General features: G+C 35.5%; 1 protein-coding gene across 38 annotated transcripts in view; it reads right to left on the bottom strand.

The window, feature by feature from the left end:
- The window catches only part of RIMS2 (regulating synaptic membrane exocytosis 2), a 459,423-nt gene that overhangs the window by 163,125 nt on the left and 273,164 nt on the right, over window positions 1-23,134 (bottom strand). For 37 of the 38 annotated variants that reach the window (XM_050709066.1, XM_035546281.2, XM_050709068.1 and 34 more), the window contains one exon: window positions 12,162-12,230. In XM_050709066.1, coding sequence (XP_050565023.1) covers window positions 12,162-12,230 — 69 coding nt within the window. Of the gene's footprint in view, window positions 1-12,161; window positions 12,231-19,347; window positions 19,375-23,134 lie in introns of all 38 variants that reach the window. The other variant, XM_050709065.1, reaches the window with a different exon arrangement.

The raw sequence follows: 23,134 nt of genomic DNA, 5'->3' as shown, positions 1-23,134 counted from the left end.
CAGATATGTAATAGCTTCATGAAAGTTTCCACAAATATTGTGAGGATCAAATTAACGTATGATGATAACAAATGGAAGAATTGCAAATCTTAACCTGATGATAATGTTTTGCAGAAATAGATCTTCAAAAAGCTCCTGACAGCTATGACAAGTGACATAGCTTCTTGTTATGAAGACAGTAACCAAGTAAAAAATGGTTAGAGATCTCCCTGATACTGGAAAATTCTGGCTCATAAAGCAGCAATTCTTTCCCTGTGAAAAGCTTCTCAGATTCCAGGAGTATTTGGTCTTCTATCATATTATTCATAGTTTTATTCCTGGAAAATCTTTAGTAAGCAGCTGAGCAAAACCTCATTAATTCATTCCATTTCATGGTTCCAAGAATCTTCAATACTTCCAACTAAGTATTACTACTCCTATTCATTGTATGACCTTTGGACCAAGGATATACATGAATCAATTAACTTCTTCCTACATGTAGCTGTGAGCTGGGGTATGTGTAAGCACACACACATGTGTACATTAAAAGGGAAAAATATCATACCATTATTACAATCACTTTAAGACAATGATGTAAATGAACAGATATTTGCTTGTCACTTCAGAGCAATCAAGTAATGTTATGTGCACTCTCAGCTGAAAGCCAGTGATGAACTACAGAGTTTTATCTATCAGCAGAAAAATTCTGCAAGTAAAGAGGCAACCAAGGGACTACAAGCAGCTTTGCAGGCCACTATCTGCTACCCCATAGAGCAAAGAGCTGTCAGCACTTCCAAGAATTAAGACAAGTGAAAGCTCTGCAGACTGTTCTTGGATGGACTAGAAGTTATTTTCTCTATTCTTTAGTGTTATTCTTTAAATTTTACCAATTTTAATTTATGGTCCATAAGACCAAACTGGCTAAATGTATATTCTCAATGCTTTATTGCCAGAAAAACTTGGAATTTATACTCAATTCACTCAAATTGATAACTACTGTATTTATAAGCTTCTCATCTGCTAACATACCAAACAGTGAGAAGTAACAGCTTCAGTAAAGCAACCAACTAACACGAGCTAATTCCTAAGTCACACTTCAGCTATGTGGAGTTAATGTAGCTATTTCTCTTTTTAATACTAAGTATTTTCACCAGCTAGGGGTCAAAGGAACATAGAATAAAAAATTATATGCAATCTCATACTGAAAATAACCACATCGCACTTTCACAGAACAGAACTTTCTGTGAACATCCACAGAATTTAATACTTTTAATAAATAAAAATGTCCATTTCATAAAGCTGCAATACCAGGAAATATTTAAAAGTGTTTAAAGTGGAGAGAAAGGAGCTTGGGAATAGATCAAGAAACTTTCTCAGGTTTCTTAAGTCGTTACCATTCCAACACTTTACAGACAGAACAAAATCTAAGCTATAAAGGAGAATGCTCACACTGTAAGAACACATGAGGAAAATCAGGTGTTTCAGAAATACGATCCAAAAACCTATATGCTGTTAACGCAGCCATGCAGACAGAGCTCACAGAAGATGCCCTGTTTTGAACTTAGTTGCTGAAATGAAGGATGCAAGGAGGATGCTTCCATCTACTCAGAAATCAAAGCCCCTCACATCATCTTCTGACCTAATGTATCATACTGTATTTTTTAAAAGAATTGAACAGGGATAAGGTGAAAATGTTTTTTCCACTTCTTGGGAAGCTAGGAAAACTGCAAGGTTTACATAGGAGCTAGCTGTCCAGTCACTCAGATCATGCCAGTTACACATTCAGAGGAAAAAATATAATCAAGTACAAAACTTTCAGATGCAAAAGTTAAGAACCTAGCAGGTTTATTGATCACCTTTAGACTTCAGTAAGTCCGTCTAAGGTCAGTTTTGGCAAATCAGAGTTACAGTACTGGTCTTGAAGGCACCTGGTACCAGCATATCACAGTTTAATGATTCATTAGTATTTGAGTCCTTTAATTTTTTTTTTTTAAATAAGCTTTATTTTAAATGATGGAGATTTTTTTTTAATATTTTTAAAAATTGAATTGTTTTATTGTTCTGTTTTTAGAAATAAATGGAGATTCCTAAGCTTCAGTGCAATACTTACTTTACATTTTGAACCTAGAGACCAGTATCCAAGCATGGCAGAAGTATAATTAATTACATCTTTCTTCTTTTGAAGACCGTTAGTATTCCAGAATAAAATGGATGTGTGTGCTTAAATCACACAGACAGCCCATGTCACATGCCCAGCTGGTGAGACCCACCATGTTTTTATGCCACCTATACACTGATTTTTCTCCAGATGAAACAAGATGAAAAAGATGGCACATAGCAGAGTATGCTCTGAGAGTTGGAATGTTATAGGATCTCATCCCAAAATTTAGAAAGTATAGAGAAACCACCTTGGATACAGTGGAAAGCAGCAGGAATATAAAAAGTACCTAAAAATTGTTTAAGAAAAAATTTCACAAGCTAAAACATAATGATATCAAAATAATTGATTCAATTATCTTTCACTTGTTAATTCTTTCACTGAATTTCAATGGGTTTTGTTGCAAATACCATCTACCAAATAATTTACTTTTGTACAGAAGAAATTTGTGCCTTTCATTGACATACGAGGAACACGGGCAATGAGAGGCTTAATAACATGCCTAGCGCTAATCTGTACACTTCAGAAGTGGCCAGCAATGTAATTAATATGTTCACCAATCAACGCTGGAGTTCTCTGAAACCCCAAACAGTCTTTGAAGATGTTATCAGTGACTGAATGACCAACGGGAGTTGAAGTGGTAACTTTAGTACTCCCAACTTGAGAACTTAATTCTCTCTACAACGCAACTGGCTTTGCCTGCCCAGGAGTTGCAACGTTTATGTCTCTCTCAAGAGAGGTAACGTTCCAAAACTTATGGTGATATTTGCAATTGAAAAAGGTACAACTTAAATTCCAATTTCAAAAATATTTTGATGTCCCAGAACTAAGGTTAGAGAAGGAAAGTAAAAATATTTTCCTGCTGAAATTATACAGACAGTAAAAACAGGTCAGTAGTGCAACTTGACCAAGGAGCTACTCTACAGCAAAGATAATTATAGCAACAGTAAAACTATGATAAACACTGGAATCTGCTTGTAGCTATAAATATTGTCATTACCATAGAATCAGAGGCTCTGTAACCATGGCAAACCTCATAAATCAATGTGTAGAGCACAAAGAACCTGATAATCAGTACAGAGATCATCAGAGATAAATGACTGTGAACTGTGGACACTTAAAAGATGGGCATGTGACAAAGATATCTGCAACGCCACCACCTTCTGCTTTTTACAGGAGGGCTGCATTAAAAACTGTCATACACTTCATACCAGGGATTTCAAAAGGCACACTATATATATCCTCCTCTGAGCAGAAGTTTTCATTTTATCTGTTTAAAGAGAGAATATTAATACATTTGACTTAAAATACTCATCCACACAGTACAGCTGTTCTTCGCTGATATTATGCTGGTGCAGTTCACTAAATACTAACAAATTGTTACCAAATTCTGCAGGTGTCTGGCACAAAATTACAGAAAATCAAACCTCCAAATAGGAAGTTCTTATCAACAGCACTAAACTAACCATGAAAAAAATCCTGAAAAGTATTAATGAAGCTTTTAATTTAGGTGTCTTGTTGCTTGATTGACTTGACAGAAACTCTGCATTAAAATTATTCTAGGAAAGCACTATTAGAGTTGCTATTCATCACAGGGAAACTAGTGGACTTGCTTCAGACACCGACGCTAAGTGACATTTTCTCCACTTTAACATCTGTACTTGACTGAGGCGTGAAGCTTTCTCTTTATCAGTTATTTCATTTTTAACACTCACGGTGGTTGAGCTTAGAGCAAGCACTAATTAAAAACAATTACATCATCAAACTGCCAGAAATGCTTAACATACCAAGATTTCATACATGAGCACTTTGGAGACAGTTCAGCTCTTTTATACTAATGTGCTCAACTTCTACGGTGATTTGAGCATCTAAATGCAGAATTTGGACGTCCTCTGAAAAAGTGCTGACAACTGACCAAATAAATTGAAGTATTAATATCTGAATACTCTATAAATTATGCATGGGTTTTGTTTTTTATTATTATTTTTTTTCATCAAAACATTATTCTTCAAATAAAGGAGAAACTAATACACATTGAAAGAAACCAGAAAACTTTACAGTAAGAACAAATTGTTACTTGCTGCGTTGTAACTCAGTTTCTCAATAGGTGTTTTTACCTTTACTGCACTGATGATATGCATGGGCCCAATACACTTGTATTATCATTAATGTGTATGGAGAGTGTTCCCACACAGTAATAAACCAGAGCCTGATGAGTTGTCCAGTGCCTTCCATACATCCAGTATGACATACAAGGCTTGAAAAAACAGTTACTATACAGTAAGTGTTTCCTCTTAAGTACTCATTCAGATACATTTTCCACTGATGGCACCATGCAAGAAGTTGGTGACTGCACTACAGATGGGAACAGCAAGTCTTCTAAAATAACTAACACAAGACAGGTCTGCCACGGTTTTTATCAGACTTGGGCAACTCTGCAACAGAATTATCCTGAGAAATATTTTTACTGAAGTTGAAAACTGTCTTGTAACTGTTTGTGACTGTTATATTCTTTAGAGAAACAAAACAAAATTTTCTACTGGAATAAACTATGCTCTTTAATAGAAGGCTAAATTATTCAGTATCTCCAATGGGACTGTTAGCTAACCTAACATTTTTATGTTGTGACAGCTCATCTTTCAAGTCATTTGCATGGGTTTTGATTAAATTGCTCCAAAATATGCTCCAAATAGCTCACTTCTATCCATGAGATCAAAATTCCCACAGGACATCTTGGATGATCTTTGTGGGTCAAGAACGACTTTGGAAATATTGAAAGACGGATAGTATAGCTTGAATGAAAATCAAAGTGTGTCTGACAGATACTGTGGAAAGTATTAATGACACCTTCATACATGTTGGAGGCTCTCTGAATTTACTTTCACGGAAGAGCAAGTATACAGCCAGCGTAGAAATAACCTTTAGATTCTGGAAAAGATTAGACTGTCTCTTGAGATATTAAACTTTTTGAATCCCTGGTTTCATATGCAGGATCTGTGACTTTAGTAATAATAATAATTTTAAAACTACCAAATTAATTGCTTGGTAAGATAACTCTTCAGCCGTAGATTGTAATCGAAACAATATGTAATCTGAATCTCAGAACAAGAGACGTTTGTCAGTGTTATGTCAAACCTTTTCCATTTATTAAGATATATCTATCAAAAGAATCATCTCTACTACAGATGAAGTTGTTCTGAGTACTTAAGAAACATGTTCTTTCGAGCAGATCAGCCACCTAACAAACATATTTGGTAAAATAAATGGCTTATGAATTAAGATGAAGGACTTAGTCATTATTCTGAAGAATATCTGCTTATAAATGGAAGCTATGAGAGGCTGGTTAGAGAGATTTCTTACAGATATGGACCTAAACATCGGGCATGCCATTTATGCTTCATTAAAATTCTAGGTCTCAGGGTGGAAGAATGTAATGGAATACAAAATGGATCCCAAATTTCCAGAGCAGAAGCCATAATATTTTATGCTTTTTTTTCCTGTAATATGCATGCCACGAGACAATTCTTTCTGAAATATATTAATTCAATCATATTAATAATCTCATTTATATCTTCTTAGTAGATCAACTGTCACTTGTATGCATGCTTGACAAATCTACAAGTCTTCCAGATTAGCCTCCTCTTGACACTGTTGATTGGAATCTATATGTCTTTTTATCTCCTTATAACAAATTTTCATCACCACGTTTATAACTCAACCTAGCCAGGCTATGCCTTATATGAGAAGTGTATCCCAAGAGAGGTGTCTGATAGGAATGCAACTTCTTTGCACCTTCCAGTATCTTTTAGATGCTTCTGACACTTTTTAGATGCTGCCATTGTGGTAGAACATGAACTAAAACAATGAGTTTGTATTTATCTTTACTCAATGAATACAATGCTACCGATACTCATTGACTATGAGCCAGCAGTGTGCCTTGGTGGCCAAGAGGGCCAATGGGATCCTGGTGTGCATTAAAAGGAGTGTGGACAGCAGATCAAGGGAGGTGATCCTCTGCCTCTACTCTGCCCTGGTCAGGCCTCACCTGGAGTACTGTGTCCAGTTCTGGACTCCCCAGTACAAAAAAGACAGGGATCTCCTGAAAAGAGTCCAGCAGAGGGCCGCAAAGATGATACGGGGCCTGGAGCATCTTCCCTGTGAGGAAAGGCTGAGAGACCTGGGTCTGTTCAGCCTGGAGAAAAGAAGACTGAGAGGGGATCTTATCAATGTTTATAAATTTTTATAAATATAAAAAGGTGTGGGAGACGGAGGGATTTGGCCATCCTCTTTTCAGTGGTTTGTGGGGACAGGACATGGGGTAATGGCCACAAGATGGAGCACAGGAAGTTCTGCACCAACATGCAAAAGAACTTCTTCACGGTGAGGGTGACAGAGCACTGGAACAGGCTGCCCAGGGAGGTTGTGGAGTCTCCTTCTCTGGAGATATTCAAGGCCTGTCTGGATGCCTACCTGGGCAACCTGCTCTAAGGAACCTGCTTTGGCAGGGGGGTTGGACCCAATGATCTCTGGAGGTCCCTTCCAACCCCTACAATTCTGTGATTCTGTGATAATTACTGTTAATCTACAAATACAACTTGAATTTAATTATATCTTTACTTCCAGAGTGATACAGCTTATATTTAAAAACATAAAACCAGATTAAAAAAAAAATGTATTAATTGAGAATTTGGATGTTTGAAATTATTTTATCAGCTGAGGAAAAGTCACATTTGTCTAAAAGCAATGATTTTAACACTTTAAAGTTAACCTTGATCTAAGGGGTCAGCATAATGACTATTTTAACATTACCTGAATTTCGCTTCCAGTTTTGGAGGGAATTTTCAAGACACATAGATGTTAAACTGATTTTTTACCCACAGAAGATGACACAATGAATAGATATTAGAGAAGGGGAATAGGAATCAGCACATAATAAAAGAAAAAGCTGGTTAGTGTTTACATTTGCAGTTACTGGGCTTTGGGGGCAATACAGACTCCCATTATAGATGTTTATCTATAATGAAATCCTTTGTTTTAGTAAGGATGGAAAACATCCGCTCTACCTTCTAATGCTGTAAGATGTCTTTCAATAGACAGTTGATTTCAAGATGTAACCAAAACATTTATATGTTCTCTATCTGCTCAGTGGCAATCATCAGCAGGACTAGGTATAAAAATTCAGATCACATTATCAGCACGTATACCAAGAGCATTTTGTTTCCTCTGCAGAGAAGGATGCAACATAACAGCGAAAGAATTCTTTTGAACAAAGGACTCCCCAGGTGCTATATGAAGTGAAGCAAAATGAATAAATGCATTTCATTCTTCTTCAAAAACAGAATGGATTTTGTAAGTTCAATAAAAATTTATTTAAAGGTTGTTACTATTTTTCTAATCTACCTGGCTCTGACCATCTTCTGAGTAAATACCTCATTTGTATTCTTATTTTGCTCCTGAAACATCTCATTATCTTTTGCATAATGAGAAAACCTTATCACTATAAATGTTTTCTTCTCAAGGCTGGGGACTGCAATCTTTTACTTGGAAAAGCTCTTCTTAATGGAGACTTGCAATACAGTTTATGCAGAGTTCTGCACCTTATATTCTTCCAGAACTCATCTGTTCAAACATATCTCAGTTTACAAGTGTCTCATGAAATGATGTAGTACAGATGAGATATTGGTGTAAAATGGAAATTGAAAGATTCATACGTCACTTAATATTTAAGACTTAAAACAATGATAGATGAGACTTACAATAAATGGCTTGACAGTCAATGTCCTTTTTTGCTCATAAAGTCAGACTCAACAAGCTACCTGTACTCAGTAGGTTACAGCAGGTTCAACATGCACTATGACAAACTACCTGGGAAGATAACTATTTAGAAATTACAGTCCATGCTTGCTGAACTTGGTTAACTATAATGCCCATACAAGTTTAGTCACTAGCGGGGAAAAAAAAAAAAAAAAAAAACAACAACCTGCTTTTCACTGAACTATATTTAATACTAAAATTTAAACGATGTCTTGTAAATGCTCTGGAATTTCTCTAGAATCAACATAAAATCAATGTTCTACTTTTATCAATAAATGCATAAGAACAGTAAGAGCATTCTAAACAGCACATGAAGAAGCTGATTTGCTCCCACACAGTACTGCTGATGAGAGAGAACTTTAGAAGAGCCAAAGTCTATTGTTTAGGACAGCAAAATGAATGCTTTAAATTGTTTGAAGGACACATAACAAGCAATATAAAAGTCTCTCTTCTATCCTGTGCTAACATTAAATTCAGCACCGATGAAGTATAATAGAGATTCTGTTCTATTATTTTAGAACCCAACCTTAAATGAATCCACATTGTATACGAAGAGAACTACTTTTAAATCTTGTCAAAAAGCATTTTCGCATATTTGCTTGAATACGTAATATGTTACAACCCTTTCTGACAGTGGCTTGTATAGAATACATGTGCAGCCAGAAAAAAGACATTGACATTTTTCAGTTGGTTTATCTTTATTTTGTTAAAAGCCTTTCCTGTTAACAGAAACAATACTCTCTTTAATAAGACAGTTTACTACATTTATTTGTCTAAGCATAAGCTGCAAGCCACCAGAAGTGAAAGCGTTTATGAATATTTTTTCCAAGATGTCTGAACATTTTGTAAAAAATAAAGGAAAGAATAGTATGAAAAATAGACGTAAGTTAAGAATTTTATCATCAGGAAATTAAATCAGTGGCTGAGAAGTGCCATAGCAGTGATAAAAAGCAAGTGCAGATATATTAAAATTAGTTAGATGATGATGCAAGGAACTGTAGCATATAAAGTTCCTTCTGTTTCAGCGAACAGTCTTAGACAATGTTGCTTACAGATGCACTTTAAGAACTTTTTTCAGATCTTCCATTGCTGGGTTTCTAAATATTACCTGCTTATCTAAAGACAAAGTCATTTGACTTTAAGGACCAATATCAGAGAAGCTACACATAAAAGGGTGTTTTGTAAAAAGAGAAAATTTCAGCTACAATCATGAACATAAAGAAGCAAGACATCGTGTATCTTTTAATGAACTATAAATAAATACATATGGGATCAAGTAATATTCAAACTATTTTGAATAAAAACAAACTGAAAAGGAAACAAAAGAGAATTCATGATATCCTTAAAGGCTTATGGAGTTTGGTTTGCAAGTCCAAGACTTTGAATAAGCAAGAATTTTATGGAAAGGATCACTGAGAGTACCTGACATACGTTAGCAAACACATTTGATGTGATAAAGTATTTATACAGCAAAGGGAAAAGAGCAAAGTGAAGTGTCATGTTAAATAAAATCTGAAAACACAAAATGAAAAAACTGGGGTACATAAGAAAGAAAGAGAACAAAGAGAGACAAATGGATGAAATATTGTGTTTCATGCAAAGAAGGCATATATTTAAATCAAGATTGTGATGAGTCTGCAAAGTGAAGAACCTTAAATGAGAGAAGGATGTGGATGGTAAGACAAAACAAGGATAAATCAAAAGACTTGTAAACATAGTGACAGCAACACAAAGAAGAAAGTCAATAAATAAATATTTCACAACAAAAAGAACATCAAACTTTTCCACCCACACAGCGAGTCTGAATTAAAATGCAAGTAAGGCATAGAATTGTCAGCAAAAATATAAAAGCTAAGAGATCGTAAAGGAACTAAATGTACATTAAACACTCAGGTAAGAGAAGCAGACTCATTCGCAAAACTGTAAAGATGTAATTTTCCAAGGAGCTGGAAAAACAAGAGTCAAACTATTTCATGTAACAGGTTAGCTAACATAGAGATTTTAATGACCACTTTAGCAGTCTTCACATGAACAATACAAAATCAGATATTGGAAACAGATAAATAAAATTAATTCTTTAAGCAGGGAAAGCAGGTTTTGGAAAGAGAACTGATAATACTGCCAGGAAAAAATAAAGATTTCAGTATTATTAGAGGATGCATGGCTATTCAACATACTGTACCCTAATCTGCATTAGAAAGCTTTATTTAAAAGCCATCCTCCAAAAAAGAATTTAGGAAAAAATTAAAAGGCTTAATGTGTTTCAAATGTTGTATGAAGCAAAACAAAACAAAGAAAAACAAAATCACAGAATTTGAAAACCAGGCATTTCACAGGATTCCTGGGGATGTTCAGGCACCTGGTACATTTCTGCAAAAACATGTAATTTTCTTCCAGAATAATACAGAGATTTGAGTTTCAAAATGGCTCCATACTGGGAACTCTAGACTAATCAAATCCTATTTTTCCCCCCTTTTTAATCGAACTCCAAAGTTTGGTAGCTACATTTCCAAATTAACTGACCAGCCAGAATATGAAAGTGTTTCCTTGAGGGAGGACAGGCAATCTGAAAGCCTTATTGACTACTGAGCACATAGAGAAAGCTAACCAACATTAGACTGAAAGTAGAGTAAAAAGAAACAAGAGACTTCTGAGAATCACTGCCCTTTAGGTTCCACAACTTCCTGCCACTCTGACTACATATCCTTCCTGTCTTCTGACTGCAGTAAACCAAACAGGCAGTGGGAATATAAAAATGCCTTAAGTTTTCCTAAATTTCTTTCCAGTTAAGGTAATAATCTGAAAACTGGCCTATTGCTATTTGAAGACAAATGGTTTAGGGAAGGTAGAAAATCTACTGGTCCAATCCACAACATTCCTTCTTGTCTTGTCCTGTTTCTACCACAAAATGTGCATGGTATCATGCTAGTTAAGAAAGTGGTGGTTGATGAAATTTACATGCTGCTTAATAAAACAAACCATTATCCCTCCTTCCCAGCAAACACGAGCCCCATGGCAAGGGCATACCATCAAAAATTAAGCGAAACCTAAGAGATAACTGTGAAAAGTGGAAAATAGCAGAAATACAGGGATGGCTACCTGGAAAACACAGACATATATCTGAGCTCAGACTGGTAACAGCTTTTGTTTAAGACTGTGCAAACTCTGGTAATTGGCAGCTCACTAAAGGTTTGGGTACTTGGCAACACCCCATCCCGTAATACCCACAATTGTCTCGTCTACCTCCTTTTTCTTTCTCTAGCTCCAAACCAAGCTGTAGTACAGTCCCTTTGACTCATGTTTCCTGTATGCCCTTCCTTAGCCCACCAGCGGCATGCTGTACCTGCCATAAAAGCTGCACACTTGCTGTCAGGTGGCTGTATGGCAGGAACACGGTTTGACTGACCAGCTGACAGTGGCTCTACAGCTGCTGGACAGGCCAGGCAGCACATACAGCTTCATGTTCGCTGAGTACGATACACAAATCATTAAATAGGTACACTTTAGCTAGATCTGACCCAAAGGAGCCAGAAACTGCTTAACACGGACTGACCAAGTGGGTTAAAAAACTCACTGAGCATTGGGGTGAGTGAGTACATGCTGTACCGTGCAGCCAGCTCTGCTCGTACCACCTTTAAACCACCAATGGTTTAAAGGTGGCATGGCTGCATCCTAAATACATTTTCTTACAGTCTGGAAAAGCGTATGATTCCCTGATTTTATTGGTTTTGGCTATGACAACAGTAAAAATTTTTCTCTTAAAAGAGGAGAAATACTAAATCTTTCACGTGACAACAAATACGCCTTAATAAAATCAGATTATCTGTTATGACATCTCCCTTCCTGCCTTATATGTTTAGGTTTCAGAGCTCTCGTATTGCTGTTATTTCACCATGAACTTTTCAAGGATACATAAATCCCCAGTGTCTGTCAAAAGGTCAAATACATATTTACTACCTTTTAATAAAAAACACTTTAATGCTATTTTTATCATTTTATAAAAGCAACAGGGAAATTTACACATTGATTTTCCCCTCTGTTGGCCATTTTTGTGGTTAAACATGCATTACTCTTAATACTTATCTGTTAGAAAAATGTGCACTAAGATTCTATTTATTTTTCACCAAAAATCATTATAAAATTCATAACAATGAATTATAAATAAGAAAGATTTCTACTGAACTCAGAAGAGTAATTTAGAAAGTGATACCTGAAACAACACCAATTCCGTCATCACAGTCGTAATCAGAGACTTCACTGTCACTGATTCTTTTGGACCCTGCCAAAACAACAACAACAAAAAAATGTATTAGTTATCTTCCTGTAAATCAGAACTATCCTCAGCTAATTATATATCAATGAATATAAGGATTTATTACTAGAGAATGAAGCATTAATATAAACACATAAAGGAAGTTATTGATGTTATATTACTGTAAATATAATAGTTTGCCAACTATTTTTATCTAAATTTTTGATATACTATATGAAGTAATGATGAAATACAGCTCTGCAGCATTGCTTTTATGAAATACTTGTATATGTCGTATGCACATCTACCAATACCACATAAAAAACAGATACCACACTGTTCATCTTCCAAGTTTTCATATACAAAAAATATGGCATCACCCCATTCTCCAAAGAGTTTGGTATTCAAATAAAATATTCAGAAAAATAAATGATAACAATCATATTAAATTGATGTAATATTATCTTTAGGGTATTAGTAAGCAATATCAGGAGAACAGGCAGCTTCACACATAAATTGTGTCCTGAAAAACAAAACCTCTCTGTGACACTTCAGAGGAAGTAAGCTGTTAAATGCTATCTAAGAGTGCACCTGTCAAAATAGCTGGAGTACAGCTGGCAAAAGAAGATTCCCCATCTACAATGAGAACTAAAATGTAGGTTGCATAGGACAAATATATGTGTTTGATTTGCTTTATTTTTCTTCTGTCTTTCGTGGCATCTTTGAAAAAACATTTGATTGCTGACATCAGGATGAAGTGCTGGCATGTGAGCATGTGAATGATAATCACTCATTTACTTGTTTTAGATGTGAAAATCCCTGTTCTTTAGCAAGATGGTGCATCTGTTCTAATTGTCTGGCCATCTAAAAACAAGTAGCTAGTAGGTAGGAGTTTAAATCTAATTGTTGCAAAACCTTCAATTATGTGCAAGATTTTTTTATTCCTGCCATAGGATGAGTTATTCTCAAAAATACATGGAAAAATACAAGTGAAAATGAGAAGCAAATCTAAAGGAACCCAGGGCAAAGCAGGATTAATGTCCTACATCAGTGACTGGCACAGAATGATCCCCAGCCTCCCCTCCAAGCAGAAAAGTGGGAAAGCATGTGCCAAATGGGGGTTTGACGAAATTAAAACACTCTTCAATGGAAAGAAGTATTACGTGAGAAATTATCTGAACCATATGGACTGCTGTTGTCTATCAGACTAACATCTACCCACCAGGGGCAGTGGAAGGTCCTGTTGTAGCATAGAGAGCATGCTGATGCAATGTATATGGAAGTTTCCCTGCTGCACCCTTCTGTCTTTTAGCAAGCAGGGGTCCTGGCAACTGAGATTTCTCCTCAGCCATCCTGTTTACCTTAACAGCCATTAACCGACCCATCCTCCACAAATTCATGTATCTTTTTGACTCAGAGTATTCTCTTGGCCTCTCTAACATGCAATGTCAGTAAGTCCTGCAGTTTAACTGCACGCTGGGCAAAGTAGCTCCCCTCTGCTTCATCTCTGTTGCACGATGTCAGACAATGCCCTCCGAGCTTTTGTTTTCTGAGGAACATGAATCAGCGTTCTGTCTTCTCCCACAGTCCTCTCTTTTTGGGGGGGGGGAGCTGAAATACTGCTGTTTAATTTCTTTGCATATAGAAACCATTCCGTATTTCTGATTGCTACTGCTGCCTTTGTGTCTTTTCTAGTTATTCTGCACCTTTTATGAAAAGTCCAAATTGATTGCAGCTATCAAGATGTCAGCATATGAATTTATAAACTAGACTGCAGACTATTTCTTTTTGCGTAAAACTTGCTCTGTTAAACATTATTCAACCAGAAAATGGTGTGTGATGTGTGTTCTTTAATTCCTATAAACCACAATCTTGCTTGCCATCACATTATGTAATTACAATAGAGCAATGTAAATTACCGTTATTTAACTGCAACACAGGTTGTTGGCTTTTTTCTCACAGATAGTAAATAAAAATCAGTACAATGAAAGTCTTGTTTTGGAATCATGTCCTGCAATTCTTACATGGTATGATATTAATTCAATTTATTCTAAGTGTTTTGAAATAGCTATGCTACACTGGAGAGAAAGCAAGGTGTCTTTAAATCCAAGAAATAATAAAGTATTTCTTTAAAAGAAGAAATAACAAGCAAGTGATTGCAATTAGCACTCAAGAAAACCTAGAAGATAAGAGCAGGAATGAAGGAAAAGTCTTCATCATCCTAATGGACTTTCTGCTAATCAGGAAAGTTTCTAAAAAGCAATTAAGTCTGACTAGGACAATATTCAATCTGATGTGTTTTTTTAATTATAGTACTACAGAGGCCCAATGAAAATCTCTCTTGCATTCCAAAGAAAGAGCATCCACTCTGCTTGTGATGCTGTTCATGCTGCTCTTCTCAGCAGAGAGTCTTCTACTGCTGTGGTGATGATATACATGCCAGTGAGGAAGACAGATTATGACCATCAGTCTCCATTTTCCTTAGCCAGTAATTCAGACCATTAGATAAAAAAGATGATATTTGTAACCAAACAGGGAGCAAGAGAGCCCCACTAATCTGGCTAGGATTTGGCTGGGGACTAAGAGGCAGAAGCCCCCGAAGTGGGAGCAGAGCAGTATTATTCTGGCCTCTCTGGTAGCCTCAGTTCTGATCCAGCCGTGGGACTGTGATGCTGCATGGAGATGCCAACAGCATCACTCAGCTTCTGCTGGAGAGCGAGGACTGGGGAATGGGAAGATGAAGGCAACTGAACAGCCTGCTGTTCATCACATGGATGTTTGAAAAGCTCTGTATTAAGAAAGACATAGAAGGGTTGAATCAACTATGATTTGAATGAGTGTCATTCACTCATCATCTAATTCATCCTTATGAATGAATCTAATTAATTACGACTGAGATTGATTTTATTTATGTTTATATTTACAGCTAAATACATCCGATTTAATGTATTTTTAGAAGTATATATTCCATATTCTGGAGAAAAGATTTCATCTCTGAGGATGAAAATAGCCAACTGTTGTGACAGTGGGCTGAAGACTTCCCAGTTGCAGAGCTAAAATTGTATCCTGTAGTAGTCACAGGATACATCCTGTAGAGAGAAGCTTCAAAGGACCACAGGTGTAAAAGACAGGGGGTTCTCCTTCTCTATTCCCTCAATGTCCCATCCACCTTTTCCAGAATCTCCCAATAGCAGAACTCCAAAACACCTTCCATGACCTAGAGACCCTTCTCTCTTTTTATATACAGACCTCTCTCTTCACCCCCAACATATGCCTAAGCTGTAGGGAAAAGATGGGGCACAGGGAAAGTGAATGGGCCAGGATCAAGACCTACCCTAAGGACAGGCATAGAGAAAGAGCACACTCAGCGGAAGAACCAGGTTTCAGGGCTTCCTTTCCACAATTGCCTTTGCTCCCACAGAGGACAGTCTCTCCTAACAGCTGACATTCCTTAAATACAAAACCTTTTTCTCTGCATAAGAGAAGATACAAAGCTTGTTCAGGTCAGATCATCTGTTCTACTTCCTCAAACCGAGAATACCTTAAGCCAACACTAACTACTAACACTTAAAATAACTGAAAAATAATCATGCTAAAGTAATGTTTCATTTACTTTAAATGTGATTTTAAATGCTGGTTAAGAAGTCAAAAGCAATTTAAATTGAGATTTATTACTTGGTTTTGTCTTTGAAAATCAATGTTTTCAGGAAGGACAGAGGAAGGAAAGCATGTTTATTAAATATGTAATGTCTAGAAGTTCTGCCTGGAATATGTAACTTCTATAAAGTAATAAGATTAAATTTATTTGAAATGTCTTCCATTAACTTCAGAAATTGAACAGATTAGAAGGTCCACAGGTCAAAATCCTTTATTGAATTGAGTATCCGAAATACCAGTATAATTGCTGGCAGCTTAGTTTAAGATTTGTCATAAATTTTGCAAGAGTAATTTAATCTGCTAACTATTCTAGCTGGTAATTTTTTTTTAACCTATTGACAATGTAAATTTGAAGAGGTAGGCGTTGGTGCCTCCTTAACCAAGTCTTTGAAAATACCACTTCATTACCTAACTAATTTGAACTACTGTCCACAAAGCAAAGAAAGTACAGTTCACAGTTCTTCTGGGAAATGTGATGAAGAAGCCTCTCACCAACAAATTATTCCAAAAGAATATTGCTAATGAACTGTTGTTCAGTATTTTTAATGCATATCTGAAAGTGTTTAACCAATATGATATGAAATATGTTATATATTTCAAACATAAGAAGATGAAATCTCTTCTAACAAATCTAAAATTCTGTAAAGAGTTTGAGCATGTAACACCTGGGACACTGGGTGCATCATATCAATGCACTGATGCCAATGCTTTGTATGTAATTAACTTTGTCCTTGACTGATTTTAAACATGAGGAACGACAGTAATTAAGTCTCACTGCCATTGTGCAGGAATTTAGCTTATTAATGAAATATTCTCAGGGATATTATTACAATTTGTGTGATAACTGGGTGGTAACAATCTGTAAATATTGATTTTTGAATGCTTTCTACCAGGATTAATGGTTATTACAGTCACGAACTCAAAGCAAACTAGATGCCATACTGTACAATTACCTATTAAACCACACAAAAAATGCTTTAATTCAGTATAACCCCAACACTGGTAAAATCACAAGAAATATTCTCATTGACTTCAGCAGTTTTTGGTTTAACTGTCTTAAACTGTTAAAAAAAAGCATGTTTTCCAGGGACAGATCTTATCCTGGGGATAGTGGAGAACCTCTCCATCAGAACTTGATAACCCTCAGCATTCTCTTCCCTACTGTGCTTACTATTGCTGCACAAGCTACCGCCCCACCCAGCACCACAGCACATCACAAGAGCATGTACACACCAGAACTAGGAGTTTATGGCACCTGCACTGTAGCTATCACTGTAGGGCTCAGGAAAAAAAAACAACCACCAGCATTACAGCCATTATTTCCTCTATTAAAAAAAAAAAAACTATTTAATTTTTTTTAATTTTACTAACTTTTTTTTTTTTTTTTACTATTTAAATTTTTACTTTATATCAGCAGAAAAAGAATATAAAATGTGGTAGTCTCTTCCCATTTTTCATCTTTATGGCTAGCAACAATGTGAAGAAAAAAGTGCAATGTTTTATTCCATTTTAGGAATCAAATACTTAATTTTTGGTTAACTTTTCACAGGCTGCAGTCTTGCTGGCCATACGGAAAACATTTTAGAGAATTTTCTTTAGTCTGACAGAATCACATTTCTCTTCACAGCCACATTCTCAATAACTGGAACTCTTCCAAATTGTGAATGAAAGAGTACGCAATCACAAATAATTTCTTGCAAGGTAACCTAAATCTGTGGAGAGTTCCAGAAGATCTCCTGATTTCTACATGACACCTGATGATGGAATAGAGCTGTGCCCCACTCAGTTATTAATATACAGGATATTAATAAGCAAGATAGCACATCTGTGCTTCATATATTGTCCACTGATATTTCTGATGTAAGCCTCAACAAAAGAAGGGCAGCATTTGAGATTCAAAACTCTAATAAAGCCTATCTGACCAACCAACATAGAACTGACTAGGATAGGGGATGGAATGAGAAATAAGATTAAGGTGAGTCAGCTTAAATACAGAAGGAAATGTCAGATATTATGGCTCAGGAATTCTGTTTATTTTGTGGGAAAAAAGGGAAAAAAAAAAAAAAAAGAGAGAGACTGAGCTCTCGAGCTAGGGATCCTGCCCATGCAGGAACCTTCTACAAGGTTTGATGAACTCCTTGGGGGAACAAAGGGTATTGAAGCATGCTTACATGATCTCCTTCCCTGAAGCTTACAGAAGGCCTTCACAACCACTTACAGTAACTTAGCGTTGCCACTTTTTTCTATGTTCAAAGCTGACACATAAGCAACTCTAAAATCAGTCTCACAATGGCTGTCTTAAGAATTTGCTCTCTCATATTCATCCAGTTTGTGCCTGAAGGTACTTAGTGTGAACTAATTTGTCATGCAGTCCTGCTGTCTGCATGTCAATCTTTCACTTCATCCTCTATATTGCAGTGGCTTTTTTTCAACCAATTTCAGCTGAATTGTCAGAAAGGTATAAATTTAATTAAGTTCCTACAAATCTTTGAAAATGGTTGTTGGAAAGAAGAGTGTGATACAAATCAGAACCCATGAATGGAAAAGAAACAAAATCAAGGTAAAACTTGTGGTGAACCCACATGTGCACAAGTGGTGAATCCACGCTAGCCCCAGCAAACATGATCTATTCCCATGGGAACATATCATAGGACATGAAAGGGTTCTGGGGTTATTTCAGGAGAAAATAGACTACAAGAAATGTGGGAGACTAAGGGTAGATGTAACAGAAACTAGGCTTTATTAGTGCCAATCTCTCAAAGCATCCTGTTTTTTTCTTTTTTCCTCTCTCTACCACAATTTTTGCTCTATTTTCTCAACAATGTGTTTAATCTCAAACTTAATGAAAGATAATTAGATGAACCAATTCTCAATGAGATTCCCATAATTAAAACTGTAGGAACTGAAAAAAAGTCCCACATGAAATGTGTTACAAAATTTAAGCTTGTAAAAACTTTACACTATGAATTTATTTATGTTTAATTAAGGGAAACTTCTCAGATACAGCAACTGGAATGGTAACTGGGGATTTAAAGCAATATGAAACTGTAGATGCACGTACCAGTACAAATACTGCTTTTGGTAGTACTTCACTTACCCCATGTTTGTATTCTAAAAATACTTACAGTAGTTCTCAAACAGCTGTAAAACAGCGTTCTTTTCAACATAGCTTAAGCAAAATAGCATTTTCCTAGTATAGTTAATAAAGCTTGCTACAGTTTACCTACCAAAGCTCTACCTAAATTAAAGGCAGACAAAGCAAGTAGAGTGTTACAATACTGCTCCAATATCAATGCTGAGACGTTCAGAATAAAGAAACAAAGCCAACAAAGGACCTATGGCTGAAAAGCAGACGTGAAGAGCCAAGGAACATGTAAGCAATTTAGCATCTGCACAATAGGTCGCAAAAGCACACCAATAAATTATCAAATTAAATTCTGCATGTATAATGGGAGCAATAAGCATTTCTGGCATGCTGAAAGTTTACCTGAATTATATGAATATAAGCCTTTATCTGGAAAACAAATATTGAAATGAAGTAGTGTCAGGGAAAAATACGTGAATCACTACTACATGTAACAGGGATGGTCAGAACCTTAAACTTCATTGCGTCTGCTCAAGCAGACTGAAGAAATTGATATTGTAGGCCACATTTCAAAAGAAAAAACTCAACCAGCTATGAGAAATTAAACCACAAAAATGCCAACCTCTTCTGAATCAACATTTACACTCTGTATTTACATCTAGTCATTTCTGATTCTGAATTGCAGCTGCCGATTTACTATACACAAGTGTTTAACTTTTTAAGGGCAAAATGTATATTCAAGTAGACATACAATATGAGTTTCTACCTTTAAAATTACAGTATGCTGCTGTTGGCACCTCAGCAGGAAGTTATTAGCAGAACTTTCCTGAGATGTAGCTATGAATCTAACTTTAAACTTAACAGTCTATAGTGATGTTTAAGTCAATCTTCTGTCTCCAGCTACTCAATGGCCTTGATTTGGTAAATATGGACATACATGAATACCTTATCTACATGTCTTTGTTACCAATGAATTTACGACTCCTGATGTGAGCACAATGATTAAATACCTTCAAGATCTGGGTAATTGTTTGTATTCCTTGAGTCTGGCTGTTTTAAGTATTTTAGCTTTCCAAATGACCATATCATTTTTTTCTCAACTCAATAATGCAATAGTATGCAAAGAAACAGACATTAATGGAAATGTGTAATACTACTTTGCATTTGTAGATTTTGTAAATGGGACTTTCATAAGGTAACGGGAAGAAGCCAGGATGTCTGAATAATATGAATACTCTCCCGACATTAGCAAGACATTTTGAATGCTTTTACTTTTAAGTGAACAGCAGTTTACAAATACTAACTTGCTATCACAATGCTCACAGACGCCATTTAAGTAAGTGTGACAGTCCATGAGATGCACCTCAGATGACAAGATATGACAGTGTTAAAGGAAAAATGAAAATACCCATTTCTTGCCAACTGGTGCTGTCAGGAATTCACTGAATGACTAGGTCTCTTCTGGCAAGTCATAGTTTTTCTGACTTCCAGTTACATACTATTTTAATATGTAGACAGTATCACTAAAACATCTACTACCTGAAATTTTTAACTCTTTTTAACTTCTAATTGTCTCTTGATAAACATAATGATTTTTTGTCATCCAGCTCCAGAACTGCATTAGGCCACATAATTTCAAATAAAATATTAAGGATTTTTTCAGCATCATTTGCAAAATTTAGATGTGAGCTTTAGTGGATAACTTCTCTAATATTTGCGCTTGTTGGTACAAATCACTACCAGTTATTGATTTCATGAAAAATTGACTCATCTTTGGCTATAAAATTATGAAAAATTAAGTATGGGGAAGTTTCCTCATTTGCTCCAGTAACATTAGAAAGTCATCAAAGGCCAAAAAAAAAATCTATTAACACAGTCCAGAACTATTTACATAATGAAAAAGGATGGACTTTCTGAATTAAACTTCTGGCAAGATCTATAGAAGCTTAGTGCTTCTTGAAGAGCACAAGAATATAAAAATACTGAGATTATACTGAGTCCTCCTGGAGCAAGGAGGAGGCTTCAAAACTTCAGCCAGAAAAGGAAGCTACTGTATGGACCTCTATCTTTTAGAATCTTTTTAAATGTCACCTGACTAGCTATTTATCCACTGCTAAGCAAGGTTACTTTACCCTATCCACTGAGTTATTTCATCAGAGAACATTGCTTTTTTCTGTCATTACATGACAAAAGAGTGGTTTAATAACATAATTCTGTTAAGGAACAAGAGCAAAGCAACAGAATAATAAGCAATATTCAAATTCTCTTAAATTGCTTCAGAGTGTTGACAGGATTTCAAATATTTTTGTAGTTTAATTACAATTTAGTAAAGTTTATTTTTAATTTTTCGAAGATCGGAGAATTCCTCAAGTAAGGTTCTATTTGTAATTAGGAAAAAAGAAAATATTTTGATAGTTTAAGGCCTTTTCAGACACCCCTGTATCATGTTAAATACCTTTTTATTAAAGTATTTAATAAACCATAGATGTACAATAAATATAATAAATAAATCATAGGTGTATAGTTAATATAATACTGGTATATATATACATACTCTATGAACATAACATCAATGCATGCAAACAAAGAAAACATGCCCAAGGGCTATGCCCCATAAAAGAAAGAGAAAAATTAAGGAAAAAGCATGAAAGAGAAAAATAAGTGTTAACGCTCGCTAAGGTCAATTTTTTATAATATATTCACCATTCATGGTCTGTGCCACTGACAATAAAATGCTCCATATTATAATTTGAAAAAAAAAAAAAAAAGGCAGTGATGTATGTTTCCATTAAGTAAACTCACTTACCTGCTAGTGAACAGCTTTATTATAATTCCCTCAAGTAAGACTCAGTGACATTGATTTAAAATTACCATAGAGACTTACCATATTCACAACATATTACAAGGAAATTGCCGAGACAGCAAGATCCTGATTCTGCAGGAAAATGAGACTACAGAGTTCCAAGGAAGTCAATAGCTTTCATTGGAATACTGAGATTTTAATGCAGGGGCTCAGAATTCGAAGGGTGAAGTTTCAGATACATCATAGTTAATGATTATTAAACTGTAATGATTTTGGTACTAAGTGTAGCTCTAAATGTTCTACAATAAAGGCTTGAAAATTTTAACATTTCGATAATGGAAGAGAGGACTTGAATTATGAGTTATAACACTCAACTCATTTTTGATTTGATGGGACAGCCACAGAGCTTTAGATAAAAAAAACAACTCGGCAACCAGCAATGACAAGGCTATCTAAAATTGCTTTTCAAAAATGAACAAGCAATAGGGTCCTTTATTTTTGAATTCTTTCTATTGATTTCGTGTTTCTAGTTGGATGTGATAATTTTTAGCATGTTAAAGTCTCAGCACAATACTTCTTACCACGTGATTCAGAATACTTTGCTTATGCATCTGAATGAATATATACAATTTGGAATAGTAATGCCATATATAGCTTTTTTCATGATACATGCACATTTCTTTTGTAGAACATAACTACATTCAATTTTTATCCCTACAGTTTGGAATACTCACTACTATAATTTCTCTCCCATCTTTTTTTTTTTTTTTTTTAATATGCCTTGGTTAAGAATCATGAAATTCAGTGAATGGAGTTGTCAATGACTTTAAATCTCAAAATAATGAAACTCAAATCCCTTTAAAAGAAAACTAATTCACAGTTTTCTTATTTGGTTATTTTGACCCTGACTGATTTTCTGGTATTTAGTTCTGGACAAAATATCATTTGATCAACAATTTTGGACATCCAGATATTGATTTCCAAACACTGCCATTTCTGAAACCTCTCAGACTTTGTTTTCAGCAGTTTACCTCACTTAGATTCACTACATGAATTTTCCATTACTGAGGATGCTCAAAATATAAAACTTCTTTTTCAAACCATATTATGCACTCTCATAGCAATTAATTGCTGTACAAACCTATGCTGTAACTACAGACCAAAAGATGTTTGTTTTTACTGTTGTGTTTTTTTCCCACATTTCTTCCCTTCTTTTGGCATTTAGCTGTTATAAGTATTGTCCACCCACACTCTGTGGTCTGCAGACCAATAATTCATCGAGTTTGTTTTTAAAGCTGCAAAAATCTGACACAGAAAACTAGTGACAGGGAAACTCTTAAAATTCTTGAAGTAAAACAAAGTGAAGAAATCTGCCTCTAAAACAAA

Source organism: Cygnus atratus, chromosome 2 (assembly GCF_013377495.2).
Source record: "Cygnus atratus isolate AKBS03 ecotype Queensland, Australia chromosome 2, CAtr_DNAZoo_HiC_assembly, whole genome shotgun sequence".
NCBI lineage: Eukaryota > Metazoa > Chordata > Aves > Anseriformes > Anatidae > Cygnus > Cygnus atratus.
This window is presented reverse-complemented; position numbering and strand designations above follow the sequence as displayed.